Below are 18,338 nucleotides of genomic sequence, written 5' to 3'. Positions count from 1 at the left end.
AGAGGACCAGGGCTCTCCAACCCTGTTGCAGGTTTTTGCTCCAACCCCAGTTGTAATTAACCCGATTCAGTTTATCAACTAGATAATTATTAGAAACAGTTTAGGGTTGTAGTGCACTGCAATAGACTATTGATGTGCACTTGAGGCCGCACCTTTGATTTTCTAGTTTTAAAATCAAAGACAGACACTTTGAATCCATACTGCACTTTATTCACGTTAGTTGGCTCAGAATTTGCAACAGAGGCTGTTTACACAGGCAGCCCAATTCTGATCTCTTTTGCCAATAATTGGGAAAAATTTCTGAATCGGGCTGCTTGTGTAAACGCCGCCTTAGAACCCTCTAACAGCTTTCGCTTCCAACGGAAGCCTTGTGTTTGCATGGTGTGCTGAACCATCCCATCCATTTTAAGCTGATTTTAAAATGACCCTGATTGCGATAAACTATCTGCAGCTTACGAAGAAAGACTATCTGAAATGGTGGATCACAGATAACCTTGAACTGTGGAACGGCACCCTGTGTCTTTCTTGCTCTGCAACAGTCCTAGGTATAGTTTGATCTTGGCCTTGAGTCTCGTCTGTGTCCTGAAGGCCTTAGTGGTCGAGGATGCGCAGGTTGCCAGATACAATCTTGTTTTCCAGCACCGCTCCGGCAGGAATATCAATCCTATCTCCGTGATTGGCAATAATGATGACAGTTCCCTGTGGAATGGATCGTGAGGGGACGTAGACAAATGTAACACACAAAACATCGAGAGATGTCAAGCAAAACTAGCCCAGTATCAATCTTCTGTATTCCAAGTAAATACTATGCAATAGGAATGAGGTACCATTTTGGGTATGAAGCCTTTACCTTGAGAGAGACGTTCTTTCCGAAGGTGACGTCTCCTGACACTGTCAGGTGATCCAGTTCTAGCATGTCTGGGATGCTCTCAAACCTCATCAGGAAGTCATGGACCTGCAACCAGAACAGGTCACTTTTATATAGTGTCAAGAACATATTCAAACCATGAAATATATAAATAAAAAAAGACCCACACAAATATATATAAAATCAAAATGTCTGCCATAATGACTCGGCAAAATGCATGAATCTACATTTTGCTTTCATTACCTTGGTGAAAGAGCTGCCCAGCTTGACGTGTGGCGTGGAGGGGAATTCCCTCTTCTTGCTCATGGTGAGCGAGCCGGCGTCCAGGCTGTAGAGGTTGGACATGACCAACAGCAGGTCCGACGAGGTCTTGACGGGAAGGAAGCGGCTACGGGGCACGTTGACGCCCAGGGCGTTGTCGAAGGCCTTGATAGCAGCGCCCACCGCTGTTTCCAGCTGGATCACGTTCAGACCACCGTCCAGCGTCTGGGGAAGAGGTAGTTGAAGGGTAATTGGTGCTAGCGTTCAGTGAGCTTGTGGCGGCTATTACAAAGTGATGCAAATTTAATCGTAGTTGAGTCACTCCAGGCCATGGTTGACAGCCATCTGAAAAATATGAATTCATATAAAATGGGATGGTTAAGAGTAAATTTCAAAGGAAACCCTAAAACATGGCTATGAACTAAACCCACTGAAGATAGATACCAGACAGTTTTCATTTTAAGGCTCTCCTTTCATCTGTCCTCTCACCTTGGGGTTGACGATGATCTCCATGTCCATGGCGTTCTGCTCGTGCAGCCTCTTAATGGCGGCCAGGGAGATCCACAGGTTGTTGGTGTTGAAGATCTTGAACTTGGTGACCGACTTGAACTCATCCACGTGGGCTTTGGGCACCTGGGCTATCTCCAGCAGACGCAGCTTGTCGTCGTACTGGATCAGTGTCCCACCCTGCGGAGGAGATTGAGAGGCGTGGCAGAACCGTGAGCAGTCAGGAAATGGAAGGCTGTATGCCGTTTTACATTGAGGTACAATACGGATCATACAATTGTAGGGAAGTCACTTTCATCATGATCTTTTCATCCTCTACCTTTATCACTCTTTTTAAACGGTCTTAAATCTTTAGCCCCAAGGTCCCCAAATACTGCCGAGGTGAGGACTCTGACCATCAGCGACATTAACAATTTAATGAACCACCAGGGAGAAAATAAAACCATCAGTACCCCTTGCCTGCTTCTAGCTAGCACACAAACCTCTGCTAACCTTGCCTGCTTCTAGCTAGCACACAAACCTCTGCTAACCTTGCCTGCTTCTAGCTAGCACACAAACCTCTGCTAACCTTGCCTGCTTCTAGCTAGTACACAAACCTCTGCTAACCTTGCCTGCTTCTAGCTAGCACACAAACCTCTGCTAACCTTGCCTGCTTCTAGCTAGCACACAAACCTCTGCTAACCTTGCCTGCTTCTAGCTAACACACAAACCTCTGCTAACCTTGCCTGCTTCTAGCTAGCACACAAACCTCTGCTCACCTTGCCTGCTTCTAGCTAGCACACAAACCTCTGCTCACCTTGACGTCTGCGCGGGTCTTGTCCGTGACCTCCATGATGAACTCGCAGCGCTTGTCTTTGGGTTGCGTCATCAGGTGGTTGAGGATGAACAGGTCCACGGTGGCGCCCAGGTTGTCTATGTTGGACACAAAGATGTACTCCTTGCCCGCGGCGATCAGCTGGTCCAGCAGGCCGGAGTTGTAAAAGCTGGCGTAGATGTCGCCGTGGCCGGGCGGGTACCAGGCGTCGCCGTGGTCGCCGTGCACCCCCAGGTCCTTAGCCACGGGCAGTAGGGACTCCTTGTTGATCCTCGGGTATCTAGAGGGGCAGGAGGAGAGTTTTAATAATGTTATTTACCTTTATCTACACAGGTAAGTCAATGAGAATTGATTCTTATTTACAATGACAACCTGTCAAGTGAGGAAGAGAGGGAAATGGAGAAGAGATGGATGGGTGTAAAAAGGAGAGGATGTTCAGGAAAGAGTTGAGGATCGTAATAGAACAGGATCATGTCCAGTACAGAGAAAATGGTTTGAAACAGGAATGTACCTGAACTTGTCCAAGAGCAATGCTCATTAGGATTTTACATTGCAAAAACGCTTTAAAACAGTGTGCCCTGCTGAACACAACCCATGTGTATATTTCTGTAGGCGTGTGTTACCTGCTCTGGTTGAAAGTGTGGATGTGCACCCGGTGGTGTGTGTACTTCTGCAGGATCTTCTTGGTGTCCTCGTCTGTGTTGAAGGAGTTCATGAGAACCAGAGGCACGTCCACGTTGAATGTCTTGTTTAAGTGCTGAGAGGGGGAGGCATTTTTACGACGGGAGTTTGGCTCCCAAATAGTTTGTCATTTCATCATAAATGATGTTGAATGTAGAAATAGGAATATCTAGTACTACAATAACTAGCTCTAGTTAACATTCTGGCTCGTACTGAATATTCTGATAACTTATTAAGTGTTATTTTCACTCGAACCAAAAATGGTAGATTACAGTATCCTCTACCTCTATCTGATGGACGGTGAGGTCCAGGAAGGTGTTCTCATTGCGGACACTGATGACACTCTTGGGGCCCTTGCAGCCCATGCTGGTGCCCAGGCCTCCGTTGAGCTTGACCACCACCAGCTTGTTGAGGCTGGCCGCCACGCTGTCCGGCAGCACCTGGGCCTTGATCTTGTCATAGGGGTGGATCTGCAACAGGGAGGGAAAGAGGTACAGGTCAGAGGTCAGATACTAGGAGTAGCCTGAAGATTATCACTTGCCCAGAAATGTAAAGCTGTTTACACACAGACTGGCAATGTTAGAACGCTTCAGTGCAGGCCACACGTTCATCCATTAACAAAGTAGTAAGTAAGTTACACAGAAATGACATAAATTGATGGATTTTCTATTAAACAATGGAGGGTCCAGAAATATCAGTTAAGGCTACAGGTATTCTTTGCGGTTTGGTCGTTTTCAATAAAATAATTCACCTGTCCAATGGGGTAACCACAGAGAAGACTCAACTTGCCGACTGCTCAGTTCACTTGCCCCGGGTAACAGGGAAACCCTTTATATCAATCCCTGTGAAAGCTGAAAGTGACCATTGATGTTGGCTCTTCAGTTCAGCAGTTGACAGCTTGGGGGCAGTATTGGGGTTGCTCTTGTTTTGGAGCGTAGGAGGGTTGGAGAGAAATGGGGGGAGCTGGCATCACTCCAAACCCCTTATGTAACAGTGCTACTCAGTGAAGCCATGGCAACAGCTGACAAAACCCAGAGCGGTGGAGCTAAAGTACATCCTCACACAGAGACTGAGGGGAGAACAAAACACCCCTACAGAAAATACCCCCCCCAATTCGCCCCGGACGAAGGAAGGACAGCCACAAAGGCTGTAGCAAAGTGTGTTTAACACCAGCGTCCATCCTTTACCACTGATAACTATGTATCTGGCCTACGTTTTTTCGTGTATAAACATTACATACTGTATCTTCATGCCAAATGAAAAACATTGATCAGAGGATCCTCTTGAAGGTCCAGAAATAGCCATTGAACTATCAGTAGGCATATGTCAAGGTAGAGAGCTTATTTATTCAAGCGTTCGTTGGCATCGCAATGTGTTGCTTGTGTCCATGCTCCCACTTGTCCTATAAAATGCAACAAACCCACAAAACATTCAGGCCTACAACCAACATATCGTGGGATTGATACAGAAAAACACATTTTAAAATACGTTTTTAAAGGGTAAAATTGGCTAGCTGAGCTTGATTAACAGCACATCGGGGTGAAATACAAAGCAATGACTTGTGGGAGAAAAGCAGAGAAAATGCATTTAATGTGTTACCACACTGGGTGAGCTTTTAAACATGCAGTAACTGAAAGCCTGGAGTAACTTTATACATCATTTGTCCAATAGGAAAAACTTGAATTGTTGTAGGCCTAGATCAAGGTACAGCGGTAGCCTACATAATTGAAAAGGGCAAACTGTTAATATGGTATGTTTTACTGTGAGCTGAATACAGTAAGCTAGATGGGGTATAGTCAGACTTTGTGGGTATAATTAACCATTTGAATTTCCTTTCCTGTACTTCGTCATTTAGAATAATTCCCAGGGGACAATGAACAGGCCCTCTGGCCTTTACTGGCCCCGCTGTTGGCAAATGGAAAGATGACAGATGTCCTTTTTGTCCTCGTGTTGTACAAGGAGTAAATATAGAGTGTGTGTGTGTGTGTGTGTGTCACACTCAAGACCTTTTACGCAATCCGTTACACTGCCTTCAACTCACATACAGACACATCTTACTTTACCTCCCTCCCATCACCATCCTCCTCACATGCATAGGCAGACGCAGGAGAGTGCGAGGACACTTCCTGCTCTACGTTTCCACACACTTCCTGCACCGTCGGAGGGAGGCTACCGTTTCAGAGTTGGCATGGTAACAGGCAGCCAGGCCTCATCCTCTTCCTTACTGCTCACACTTTCACGAGACGAACCATTGAGACGAGAGTGCGACCATGAAGGAATCTTCAGAGTATCTTGACAATGTCTTCCCACAGATACACCCACAATAGGCCATTTTCAAAGCTAGCCTATAATTTAATATCCCAATGCTATGAGCAGTGTTCCCCAGGACCAGACAGGTTAGGAGAAAGCCTAGTCCGGTACTAAAAAAAATGTTCAATGGAGATTCACCATTGGTAGTGGTGGGCTACTTCTTACTAGTCTACGACTAGGCTTACGGTCTGGGAAACCGGCCCTATAGGCTACAGCGGAGGCAGACTACGCACTTCTCTCAACAAACCCCAATTATTGCTTCACAGTGTGTACTGTATTCAGTGCGTATGGACTATTGGAAAATACACAAAGCAACGTGTAAGACACAGGAACTCCTTAGGAAAACACCTCACGTGAGTTGTTGTTAGGTGGTAGAGGGTTCAAAACCCTTTTCTAGCTCAACCACTAGGCTGATTATCGCCACAACTATAGCCCCTTTTAAATGAATAGAAGTCTGGAGAGCCGGGTCATTCTACTTCCCTCAGACATACAGGCTAAAATAATCTTCAGGAAGGATTCTCCTGAGCTAAATAGCTGACCTTTAGTAAAACAAATATTGTAACAAACAACATTTAGGCTAAATATTCATGTTGGTCACCATTTTGACATTACCAAAGACTGGCCCAAACTCTACGATATCCAAGACCTCATGTCAGAAAGTCACATCAAGATTAAATGTCATTACAACCTATGTGTTGTGATAATTGCGTTGTTTGCTCTATAACCTGTTAGTTCATTTGCCTTGCGACCGTGATACAAAAGTATGTGGACACCCCTTCAAATTAGTGGATTCGGCCATTTCAGACGCATCTGTTGCTGACAGTTGTATAGAAATGGAGCACAATGTATGAATTTATGGTTGGATCAGAATCGGCGTTATAATCATTGGCTAGTATGGAGAATTAAGTAAAACCACAAGTCCAAATCTCCATCCATGGCTAATTTACACCGAACAGAAATATAAACGCAACATGTAAAGTGTTGGTCTCATGTTTAATTAGATGAAATAAAACCTTCCAGACATTTTCCATATGCACATAAAGCTTCTCAAGTTTTGTGGACAAATTTGTTTACATTCCTGTTTGTGATAATTTATCCTTTGCCAAGATAATCCATCCACCTGACAGGTGTGGCATATCAAGAAGCTGATTAAACAGCAGGATCGTTGTACACGTGCACCTTGTGCTGGGGACAAGAAAAGGCTACTCTAAAATGTGCAGTTGTGTCACAACAAAATGCCACAGATCTCTCCAGTATTGAGGGAGCGTGCAATTGGCATGCTGATTGCAGGAATGTCACCAGAGATGTTGCCAGGGAATTGAATGTTAATTAATCTACCATAAGCCACCTCCAACATCGTTTTAGAGGATTTGCCAGTACGTCCATCCAGCCTCACAACTGCAGACCACATATAATCATGCCAGCCCAGGACCTCCACATCCGGCTTCTTCACCTGCAGGATCGTCTGAGACCAGCCATCTGGACAGCTGATGAAATTGAGGAGTATTTCTGTCTGTAATAAAGCCCTTCTGATTGGCAGGTCCTGGCTCCCAAGTTGGTGAGCTTATGCCCTCCCAGGCCCACCCATGGCTGTGCCCCTGCCCATTCATGTAAAATCCATAGATTAGAGCCTAATTTATTTATTTAAATTAACGGATTTCCTTATATTAACTGCAACTCAGTAAAATTGTGGCACGTTGCGTTTATATTTTTGTTCAGTATAGAAAAGGATCCATTTTAGCTAGCTAGCCAGCCACTGGAGGACAACGCAACAATTCAAGTGGTTTCTGTCAATGATGTATTGCTCTTGATGTAATTGGAGTGAAGAAAGTTCCAAACTGACTTCCCTTGACACTTTTTGGTGCGCCAGGACCATTCACAGTTGAGTTCGCTGACTGGCTATTATTTTATACTTTCTTTTTTTTTTTTTTTTTATCAAGGGAGGCCAAATGCTTGCTTCCCTTGCATTCAATGCTACGGGCAGCAACAATGTCATACTCTTTTTGACCAGACAGCATCGGATAGATAGATGGTCTACACAGAGACAAGAGGGGCACTATTTTGCTCGCTCGGATGCTTTCTCTGGTGAGATACATTCAGCCTCTTGCGAATTGAAGGAAATGTTGGTAAAACATTTTGGTGCGCCTGGCTTCCCTTGGCATCCATGAATACACGCCACTGGGGAAGATACCAGTATTGCGATATTTTTTCCACGAAACAGAACAAGCACTTTGGTCCTTTAAAACCTGCTGTATGTAGAATATGGTGTGTTATAGCTTGAAAAATAAATACTTGTGACTGAGGACAACATAATGATGTTTGTTTCCAACATTAGGGCCATTTTCCTAAATAATTTAAATATGCTTTGTGTTTTGTTTCCTTTCCAGGCCCTAATCAAGATATCTCAAGAGTCTCAAAAGATCAAGAGAGAAGTAACCAAATCATTTTCTAATGACTAATTCCATCACCATCAATATTTTGCTCTCGAAGGCATACCAATGTTTCTTACCTTATGGGGGATCCTTTCCAACACACAATAGTCTCTCATGGCTGTGTTGGAGTCAAGACCACACAGCATCTGAAGGTGTGGATTCTCCATCGTCAGTCATAACACAGCACAGTAAGATGCGTTTACCCAAGTCTGGGCTATTGAGGTGAAGTGCCATTACTCTCAACGACAAAAAGAGGTTACTTTTATTGTGAGCTACGTGGTTCCCTTTACAAAGACGAAACCACCCATTATTTGAAACTGATTTTTAGAAAATGTGATGAGCAAGGCTTCCTGTGTGGTCTTTCAAGAGGATTTCAGCCGCTCAAACTCATAAGGGTTGAGACAATCCATGGGTTTTCTGGGGATCTAACAGAGTTTATTCATGAACAAAATGTGGTTTGGGCCAAAGTAATACAATCCGATCTGGCAACAGACTGGACTAGATTTAGAGAAGTGAAACATAGCACTTAATTATAAGGCAAAGTTAGAGTTTTACTAAAGTGAAACAGAAAAGAACCAGAATAATCTCTTTTAGAATGTGGAAAACTATCAAATCAAAGTGTACAGGTTGATGGTACAATGTCTGAAATGCTTCCTATAAATACTGTAGTGCCACAAGGTTCCATTCTTGGGCCGTTATTATTCACTAGGCTACTCAAAATGTAGGGTTCATTCCAAGCACTTAGCTAGCCAACAAAGCATTAGAACAACTAAATATTGAGAACGCAAACTCAAGGTGTATTTTCAGGCTTCCTAGCAGCCATGGACTTCAAACAGTCAATCTCTGCAAAACAAGCAATATTGACCTAAGAGCAAAAGCTTTGCGTTTTGCAGATACTGTGTGTCCTTGGCGATGAAGCGATTGCATATCTGGGAGGGAATGGAGAATCTGGTAGAGAAGCAGACCGTATCTATCGGATAATAGAAAAACACTTTACATGGACTTGTTTTGGGGAGATTCACTCAATTTAGGTACATGAACTCACAAGTCAATATTGTGCAGATGTGTTGCATAAGGGTAAACGATTAACCCTTTCAGAGCCATACAGCTTCAGTCGATAACAAGGAGAACTACAACATGATGAGATTGAACTCATAAGAACTTAAAACAGTTGTTTGAACTTAACAATTTCAAACTCAAGGTCTCCAAGGTGACCTGTGTCTGTCAGAAGTGGGGAACGAGTCCAGATACGGTTTCAAGTTCCTTAATCCTAACCTTACGGTCGTGACCATGAACCACGTCCCAAAAAACAAGACGGTGTTAAGACGGTCCTAGAGTGAGGCTGCTAGAGCAGATAGGCCTGCACACCCACCCATGCACACCCACGAGGTGGGTTCGGGGCAGGGTAAGCCAAATACCACCCCAGGCCAGAATCCTCCAGGCCAGAATCCTGCTCCCTCAAGGCTGTGCTTTCGAATGCTGGAGAGGTCAGTCTATTTATAAGGTAACCTATGAGCCGGGGGTTATTTCAGAAAGAGGGGGGGGGTGTCAGGCTCTGAGATACTGAAATGTCACCCGGGTGATAAATAGCTGGCTGGCTTTGGCCCATAGCTACACACTCTGTTCTTGGATCTAGTTACCTCGTTTCAGTTCTGTTGGTGCGGGGTGCTTGTTTCCATCCCTTACTACGTACTCATAATCTGTGGGCTTCACGAGCTTGGGGATGTACAGACTCAAACAAGTGTGTGCATCTATATACCAACTGGATGTAGCCTTCCTGTATGTGGCCTAAGTGTTCTATGGGTCAGTGGTTCCAGCCCAGGTCTCCCTGAAACGCCCCCCCCTCCTTCCTTTAACGGAGTCTACCTCCTGTCACCATAGGCACAGTCTCTTGACCAGCACTACTCAAAACGCTAAGTTCGTAGACATTTAGACTCGGGAAAAAGCCCACGCCCCAGTGACCCTTCAGCTGTAACACTCCCTCTCTGACTGGAGCCTCACATGTTCCAGTCAGCTGGGAGAGGATGGGGGGGGGTTGGTGTACTGGCACCTGGCTGCCGTCCCAGTGGAGGAAACACAACACTTGGCTTTCTGTCCCAGACTCTCCCCTGGTATGCTGCAGGACGACAGGACCACAACATTCTGCCCCCATAGAGCCAGTGTCACACGACAGCCACTAACTCTACAGCTCTCATGTTCAGTTCAAAGGGGCCGCGTTGGCATCTATCTGCTCAGATGTTCATTGTAGAAGAGGGCTTTGGCCTACAGATCTAATCTCACCCAACATACACAGAGATGCTACACTCAAAACAGTGTTTCTGAGACCCTAGTTTGTGGACTAGCACTAAATACGCAACAAAGACTTTGTTAAAAATAAAAGAAACAGGTCAAATAATCCCTTGTACAAGAGGGTCTACACCTGCAGAAACAATGGATTTCCAATGGTAAGGAAGGGAACCATTTTTAGACAGGCTGATCTGTATGACAATGTCTTGTAAGTTCTTATGCAAATAACGAATGCCTGAGCTTTTAACCAGGGTTAAAACCTAACTACTCACCAGATCCTCTGGGGGCTTGTGAATCTTGTCCCATTTCACAGAGGGTCCTTTCACCTGGAGGAATCTGTGGAAGAGGTTCTTAAAACCCTCAAAGTCCTTTTTGGAAATCTGAAACAGAAAGTGCCAAGGATCAGTCTCTGCATGGACGCAAATGATCAACATCCACATTATGAATACATTATAGCATCCAATTCACACGCAAAACATAGCTTGATAAAATACCGACACGTTTGAAATCGTAACATTACTAAAGCCTAAATCACTGTCTCCCAAACCTCTAGTAACTTCAGCCAACTCCACTTATTTGATGTATTCCAGAACCAGCACACCTGATTCAACTAACAAAAGGGCTTGATTTTTTGGGGGGCGATTTTTTTTATTTATTACACTCATATAGCAGTCAACACAAATCCATGAGCATACCAAATATTAATGGACACGAGCAACATTTTTCGTTGACAAAAATCAAAATCAATAATGTCCTGTGGTCTTAAAGAGAATAATGAATCAACGAACAGAAATATGGGATTGGTAAACTAGACTTTGGTATAGTCAGTTGGTAGAGCATGGTGTTTGCAACGCCAGGGTTGTGGGTTCGATTCCCACGGGTGGCCAGCACAGAAAAAATAAAAAAATGTATGAAATGTATGCATTCACTACTGTAAGTCGCTCTGGATAAGAGCGTCTGCTAAATGACTCAAATGTTTTGGCTGCAGGTGTTCCTGCCTGTCACTGTGATTCAGTCAGGGGTTAGCCAGTCTCGGAATAGAGATTTTAGGAGGCTGACAGCGAAGTCAGTGTAGAGTTGTGTCCGTCTTACATGAAGCCAGGTTAGGGACAGGGTCTGAAGTGCCTCAGTATAACTGGATTATCCTCCTAGGATGGTGCGGCAAACCCTCTTCTGAATACGCTACAGGTCACTAGACTGGGTCAGGGAGCTGTGTCTGTAGGGGTGGGGCGTCTGTAGTCGGTGTAAATGCAAACCAGGTCTTCCTGTGGCACATGGAACCTTTTAAGGCGGCGAAGGACAAAACGTTTTCTGTTGCTCTCGGTTATCATAGTTACAAACTGCTTGCCCCCACTCTAAGTCTTTCTGTACCATTAGCCCTAAAAAAGTTCACACTATCACACACTTTGAGCTCCTGGCCCTCGATCCGGAAAGGGCATGGGACCAGACTTAGATCATCAACATATTTCCACCTACTTTCGATATCCCGGGCTGCGCTGTCAATGACTGAAAGGAAGATGAGAGGACCCAGAAGAGTTCCTTGAGCAACATCTCCTGTCAGCCTGATGATTAGTAAAACATTTGAATCAGGTGTGCTTGTACTGGAATAGAGTACCACAGTATGAGTCATAAAACCTAGTGGACAAACAAGAACATGGTGTTATTAACCGTGTAAATCTCTAGGACAAGGTGACTTTATCAATATATTTGCCTCTATTTACCCCCAAAAAATGAAACGCTTATTAGCTGCCAATTTGGCTATAATAAAGAACTACCAATGACATGATCTGGACGAGACTGCCGAATCGAGGCAAGAGTAAAAATCTCTGGATTAATTATCTAATGTTAGCTAAATGTAGTAATGAATAAATTGGCTAATTCCATAAAAAATTTACAATTCTGTGAAATATCTTGTGCAAGTTTTAAATTGATACAATAACTGTTAGCAAAGGTGTCAGCTAGAGATGACGTGCAGGAGCTTGCAGGGATTTGTAGTTTTGCATGATGTCTACTTTGGTGCAAATTATCATTTTCGATTTTGGGGGGGTAAATCCTACTACACTGGCTCTGACGCTCGTCGGATGTGGCAGGGCTTGAAAACTATTACAGACTACAAAGGGAAACCCAGACGCGAGCTGCCCAGTGACGCGAGTCTACCAGATGAGATAAATGCCTTTAATGCTCGCTTCAAGGCAAGCAACGTGGAAGCATGCACGAGAGCACCAGCTAATCTGGACGACTGTGTGATAACGCTCAGGGTAGCCAATGTGAGCAAGACCTTTAAAACAGGTCAACATTCACAACGCCGCGGGGCCAGACAGATTACCAGGACGTGTACCCTTAGCATGCACGGACCAACTGGCAAGTGTCTCCACTGACATTTTAAACCTCTCTCTGACCGAGTCTGTAATACCTACATGTTTCAAGCAGACCACCATAGTCCCTGTGCCCAAGGAAGCAAAGGTAACCTGCCTAAATGATTACCACCCGGTAGCACTCACATCAGCAGCCATGAAGTGCTTTGAAAGGCTGGTCATGGCTCACATCAACAGCATCCTCCCTGGATACCCTAGACCCACTCCAATTCTCATACCGCCCCAACAGATCCACAGATAACGCAATCTCAAATCACACTCCACACTGCCCTTTCCCACCTGGACAAAAGGAACACCTATGTGAGAATGCATTCAACACCGTGGTGCCCATGAAGCTCATCACTAAGTTTACTGGGACTAAACACCTCCCTCTGCAACTGAATCCTGGACTTCCTGACAGGCCGCCCCCAGGTGGTAAGGGTAGGCAACAACACGTTCAACACTGGGGCCCCTCAGAGGTGTGTACTTAGTCCCCTACTGTACTCCCCATTCACCCACGACTGTGTGGCCAAACACGACTCCAACACCATCATTAAGTTTGCTGACGACACAACAGTGTAGAGGCCTGATCACCGACAATGATGAGACAGCCTATAGGGAGGTGGTCAGAGACCTGGCAGTGTGGTGCCAGGACAACAACCTCTCCCTCAAAGTGAGCAAGACAAAGGAGCTGATCATGGACTACAGGAAAAGGCATCCGAATAGGCCCCCCATTAACATCGACGGGGCTGTAGTGGAGCGGGTCGAGAGTTTCAGGTTCCTTAGTGTCCACATCACCAACGAACTATAATCTCCCCTCAGGAGACTGAAAAGATTTGGCATGGGTCCCCAGATCCTCAAAAAGTTTTACAGCTGCACCGTCGAGAGCATCCTGACTGGTTGCATCACCGCCTGGTATGACAACTGCTCGGCATCTGACCGTAAGGCGCTACAGAGGGTAGTGCATACAGCCCAGTACATCCCTGGGGCCAAGCTTCCTGCCATCCAGTACCTATATAATAGGCGGTGTCAGAGGAAAGCCCCCAAAAATTGTCAGTCTCCAGTCACCCAAGTCATACACTGTTTTCTCTGCTACCGCACGGCAAGCAGACCCTTTTTTTCAATTTTCGCCTAAAATTACTTACCCAAATCTAACTGCCTGTAGCTCAGGACCTGAAGCAAGGATATGCATATTTTTTATACCATTTGAAAGGAAACGCTTTGAAGTTTGTAGAAATGTGAAAGGAATGTAGGAGAATGTAACACATTAGATCTGGTAAAAGATAATACAAAGAAAAAAACTACCTTTTTTTTACCATCATCTTTGAAATGCAAGAGAAAGGCCAATATATGAATCTAGGCACAATTTAGATTTTGGCCACTAGATGGTAGCAGTGAATGTGCAAAGTTTTAGACTGATCCAATGAACCATTGTATTTCTGTTAAAAAATGTTTAAATCAAGACTGCCCAAATGTGCCTAATTGGTTTATTAATAACTTTCAGTTCATAACTGTGCACTCTCCTCAAACAATAGCATGGTATTATTTCACTGTAATAGCTACTGTAAATTGGACAGTGCAGTTAGATTAACACGAATTTAAGCTTTCTGTCAATATCAGATATGTCTGTGTCCTGGGAAATGTTCTTGTTACTTACAACCTCATGCTAATCGCATTAGCCTATGTTAGCTCAACCATCCCGCGGGAGACCCACCGGTCCTGTAGAGGTTTTCACAGCATCTACCCCCAAGCCATAAGACTGCTGAACAATTAATAAAATGGCCACCGGACTATTTACATTTCCTCACCAATCCTATAATGGCATCCACAGTTAAAAACTTTTTGATGTGTCATATAGGCTACATCTGAACTCAATATTTCTATTACAAATGATGTGCATCATTATTTCTCTAGTCTGTTGATGCAGTCTGTTTGGCGAAGCGTAGACTTTCCTCCTCTCCTGCCCACTCCCTATAATCAAAGCATTCTGCCCGCAACCCTCCTTTCTGACATTTGCTTAATGGCTTTCATGTACGTTACGGTTCAGTGTGTTCTAAATGCCCCCATTGGTGTAATCATTAGAACTCCCACCTAGCTCCTCTCACTGTTCGTTCCTAAAGCCTCCGGTCTCCTCAGTAGGTTTTAATTGCGTTTTCTCCCCCCCGCAGTCTAACTTTAATGTGTTGTGTTTCAAGTGAAACGAGGAGCAGCATAAAAAAATGAACCACTTACTCTACAGAGCGAGAACGCTTACCTTGTAAGCTTTTGCCATCATGCCAATGCTTTAGTTAGCAGTAGCAATGCTAACTGCATACAAACGGTTTGCTAAGCAGGGAGAATTGTCTTTCCAGTTTCTGGTCAAATGGGTTGTTTTGATGGGTTGTGCACTGTGCTTGTTGGATGGCATGGTAATAGCTGATGCTTTGTAAGGTGAGGGCTCAAGTGGTGATGAAAAGTGACAATGATTTCTGTGGGAATGTATGGCCTACATCATATAGAGAAGGGGTTTAAAAGCAAGCCTGCTGGGGCTTAAAGTAAACAAGGGGGCAAAGAGTGGGGAGGTGAAAAGATGGGGAGAGGAGCAGAAAGAGGTAGAAAGAGCGAGTCCATGTTGTGAAATCGTGAAGTGTGTGCATCTGTCTTTGACCCATTGAGAGAGACACAGGTCATTCACCATCCTGTTGCCCTGCTGGACTGAGTTCTGGGAGGGTAAGACATTTCCTCACTCTTCCAAAACAACCCCCCCTAGATCCACAAACATGCACCAGGTACTCTCGCTCCAAACTCCTAAACCCCAGGCCCACCTCCTGCTCAGCCCCCTTGGCTGTGGCCAGCAGCTTCTCCAGCTCTTTGTGCATGGAGGTCTCATGCTGCAGCCGCAGCTTCTCCTGAAACTCAGCCATCCCGGCCTTGCTGAGATCTGCCGGGAGAAAGGAGAGAGAGAGAAAAAAAAGCAACAGAGGAGGTATTTCATCATGCAGTCTGCTTGAACCATTCAAAACAATGAAATAGTATGAGGCCAAAGGAGAGAGAGAAAAAAAAGGAGTTTGTTTGTTCATTCTGCAGGAACCATTCAAAACTATCAAAGACAGAAAATGGTCAGTTTAAAGATGTTCAGCCTTCTTGAAACAACTGCATGCCTGTGTTCTAATGAGCGAGGGCAGCTTGTAGTCATTCACAAGCAAGCACATTATTTTACAATAAGTGAAATGGAACATGGTTACATATGATGCCATGTAAATGTCTACCCACGTGTTGGCTTATTGGATCTATTTTAATGGACATCTAGCATTTTCTTCCTATATCCATTATACCGTGAACAAGTCAAGCCTATTGGGTCAATATTATCAAAATGTAAGTAATTTAGCAAACGTGCTTGTCCAGAGCGACTTATAGGAGCAATTAGGGTTGCTCAAGGGCACAAACCGATTTCTCACCAAGTCGGCTCGGGGATTCGAACCAGCAACATTGTGGTTACGTTCCTAACCGCTGCTAGCCTACCTGCCCCTCCATTATTGAACCAGTCAACTGTGGTTCAACACAGGATGTATTACGTTAAGAAAATTATATAAAAATACCAGCAACCAAGCTCTGGTTACAATTGACATGCAAATCACTTAAAATGAAAATATCCCCCACTAAGAGATTGGTAGCCTAATTTGGCAATTCCCAGTATTGCATAATACTGATGTGTTGACATCTATATCCTCGGTATATCAGTAGCCTAAATTCAAGACATCAGAAAAATAGATAAGTAAAAGAATGCACTGCCTTTCAAAAAGTGGAAATCATTCCAAACTAAGAGAAGTCAAAAAGTGACTTAGAGTCATGGAAAAGGTAACTGTTAAGAGCAATCAATAGCAATAGGAAAGTAGCCATCCGACTCATTACCAGACAGGTAGAGAAAACGTACCTTCAAAAACAGACATATGACAAAATATGTGGCAAGAAAGTTTATCCAAATAAGATCCCAAAAGTCTAGCCTATAGTCTTCGATAGTCTTCAGTAATTTGCCAGAAAAGATTAGACGTCATTCAATAAAAGATAAACATCAATGACTTGACACCAGATACCAGCGACAGCCGCTGGCGCTTGAGAAATTATGAACTGCAGTCCCAAGAAACAACGTATCAATCCATCAGTAAACCAGACACCACTCATCAGTGCAAATGCACTGTTCTCAGTTCTCCCACCTCTCTAGGGTTTCCACTAGATAGCACAACCACAAAAGTCTAAATAGGCTACGACGTCAAAATTCCTGAACATTTTTTTTTTTTGCTTTTTGGTGCTAATTTAAGGATAGGCATAAGATTTGCAGTGTGGTTAAGGTTAGATTTCAAATCATATTTTATTAAGATTTTTTTTTTTTTTTTAATAGACGGGGTTTTGGACTTCGTGGATGTGGTAGTTAGTGACGAACCCTCTTAGCAGGGAACAATCGCTAAATATCTCACTAACGGAACTAAGTTACACGCATGACGTTATTTGATAAGTGCTTGCCAGCTGATATGTCCGATGAATATATATGTAGGCTACAGTGCCTACGTGTAAATCTTTAGCACAACATGCAGCCGAGAGAGTTAGGAATTAATATGGAGTTAATGTATTATGGGACACGCAGCTCTGGTCAGATCCATACGTCACATATTCGTGGGCAAAATGTGACGTTAGATTTGCCCGCATTTCCCCATAACGCGGTTCCTTGAATAGCATCATAGCCCTTCTATAGCATGGTTGGTCCTACCCCGCCGTTGATAAGCGGCTGTTTAGCACTCTGGCGTACGGTTCATACATTATTTGTATTGATTCATTTGACCCTGGATTGACTTTAGCCACACGATGCGCTATCTTGGCTACATGCCACTGTACATTTGGAGACGAAGTGGCAGGGGCAAGTTAGCCATTCTGCAGCAGCGGTAGCAACGAAGATATCCATGCCAGCAGCCAATTGTTTAGTTTATAAGGCTCTAATCGTGCATTTACATCACACGCAACATGTTTCAAACGTAATTCATTGCATTGCCTACCCACCTGACGATAATTATTTTGATATCAATCCACCAAAGAACTCCAAGGTGCTTGGCTACTTTAGCGAGCTGGGTTTCGGCCTGTGAAACAAGTGACAAATTAACACTTTAAAAGGTACATTTTCACTGTCCTGAGGAGTATATTTATTTTTGACAGGCTTCTTGCAACACCAAAGTAAAGCCGGAAATGTCGAAGTTGGCTTCTTGCCAGGCCAGTTAATGAGGGCAAACGATTGGTGAGTCAGTGGCCAATCAAAACATGCGAAAATCCGCTTACCCAATCAGAATCTTGTTCACGGGGGTGGACCTGAGCTCTTCCAACTCTTATTGTTCTAACAAAGGCTCTTCTTCAAAATAAAAAGCTTTACACTTAAATTAAATTATTTACAAATTACCTAATGCCTTTCAGATGGCAACTCTGCGGACTAATCGGAGTATTATTCAATAATGACTTTGTTCAGTAGATAGCCTAAATCACCTTCTCCGATAGTATTTTTCTTTTTAATAGCCTTTTTTCCCAAACATCTTTGAGCCTTAATCCACCCCTCCAAAGAGTCCCTAAACACACCCCAACCCTGAGTGGAGGCCTTCTGCTTTTGGGCCCGGTACCATGCCTTTTTAGTCCACCAGTCACCCTGGTTCTGGTGGTCAGCTGATGAGGGATGAGAGATCATAAGCCTAAAAATACATCCATCTTGGTAGGAAAACTTTCATTCCAGAAACTCATTGGGCTCCCGAGTGCAGCAGTGGTCTAAGGAACTGCATTTCAGTGCTGGAGGCGTCACTACAGAGACACTG

The 18,338-nt window shown here is 44.2% G+C and overlaps 1 protein-coding gene across 2 annotated transcripts; it reads right to left on the bottom strand.

The window, feature by feature from the left end:
- Positions 1-192: 192 nt before the first annotated feature.
- Positions 193-17,705, bottom strand: ugpa (UTP--glucose-1-phosphate uridylyltransferase). 2 transcript variants are annotated; one of them, NM_001140286.1, is given in 10 exon segments: positions 193-699; positions 851-955; positions 1,112-1,354; positions 1,619-1,816; positions 2,433-2,730; positions 3,074-3,207; positions 3,416-3,601; positions 10,432-10,539; positions 15,318-15,433; positions 17,545-17,705. In NM_001140286.1, coding segments are annotated over 9 exon segments (1,479 nt in total). In that variant the 5' UTR covers positions 15,417-15,433; positions 17,545-17,705; the 3' UTR covers positions 193-591.
- Positions 17,706-18,338: the final 633 nt, after the last annotated feature.

This window comes from Salmo salar, chromosome ssa12 (assembly GCF_905237065.1).
Source record: "Salmo salar chromosome ssa12, Ssal_v3.1, whole genome shotgun sequence".
NCBI lineage: Eukaryota > Metazoa > Chordata > Actinopteri > Salmoniformes > Salmonidae > Salmo > Salmo salar.
This window is presented reverse-complemented; position numbering and strand designations above follow the sequence as displayed.

What these genes read in the sequence shown, in the direction of transcription:
- ugpa (XM_014131112.2), bottom strand. An exon ending in AGATCATCGTCAACCCCAAG is followed by an intron (nt 1,355 to 1,618) that starts GTGAGAGGACAG and finishes CCTCTTCCCCAG; the next exon opens with ACGCTGGACGGTGGTCTGAA. An exon ending in GAAAGAACGTCTCTCTCAAG is followed by an intron (nt 700 to 850) that starts GTAAAGGCTTCA and finishes TCCATTCCACAG; the next exon opens with GGAACTGTCATCATTATTGC.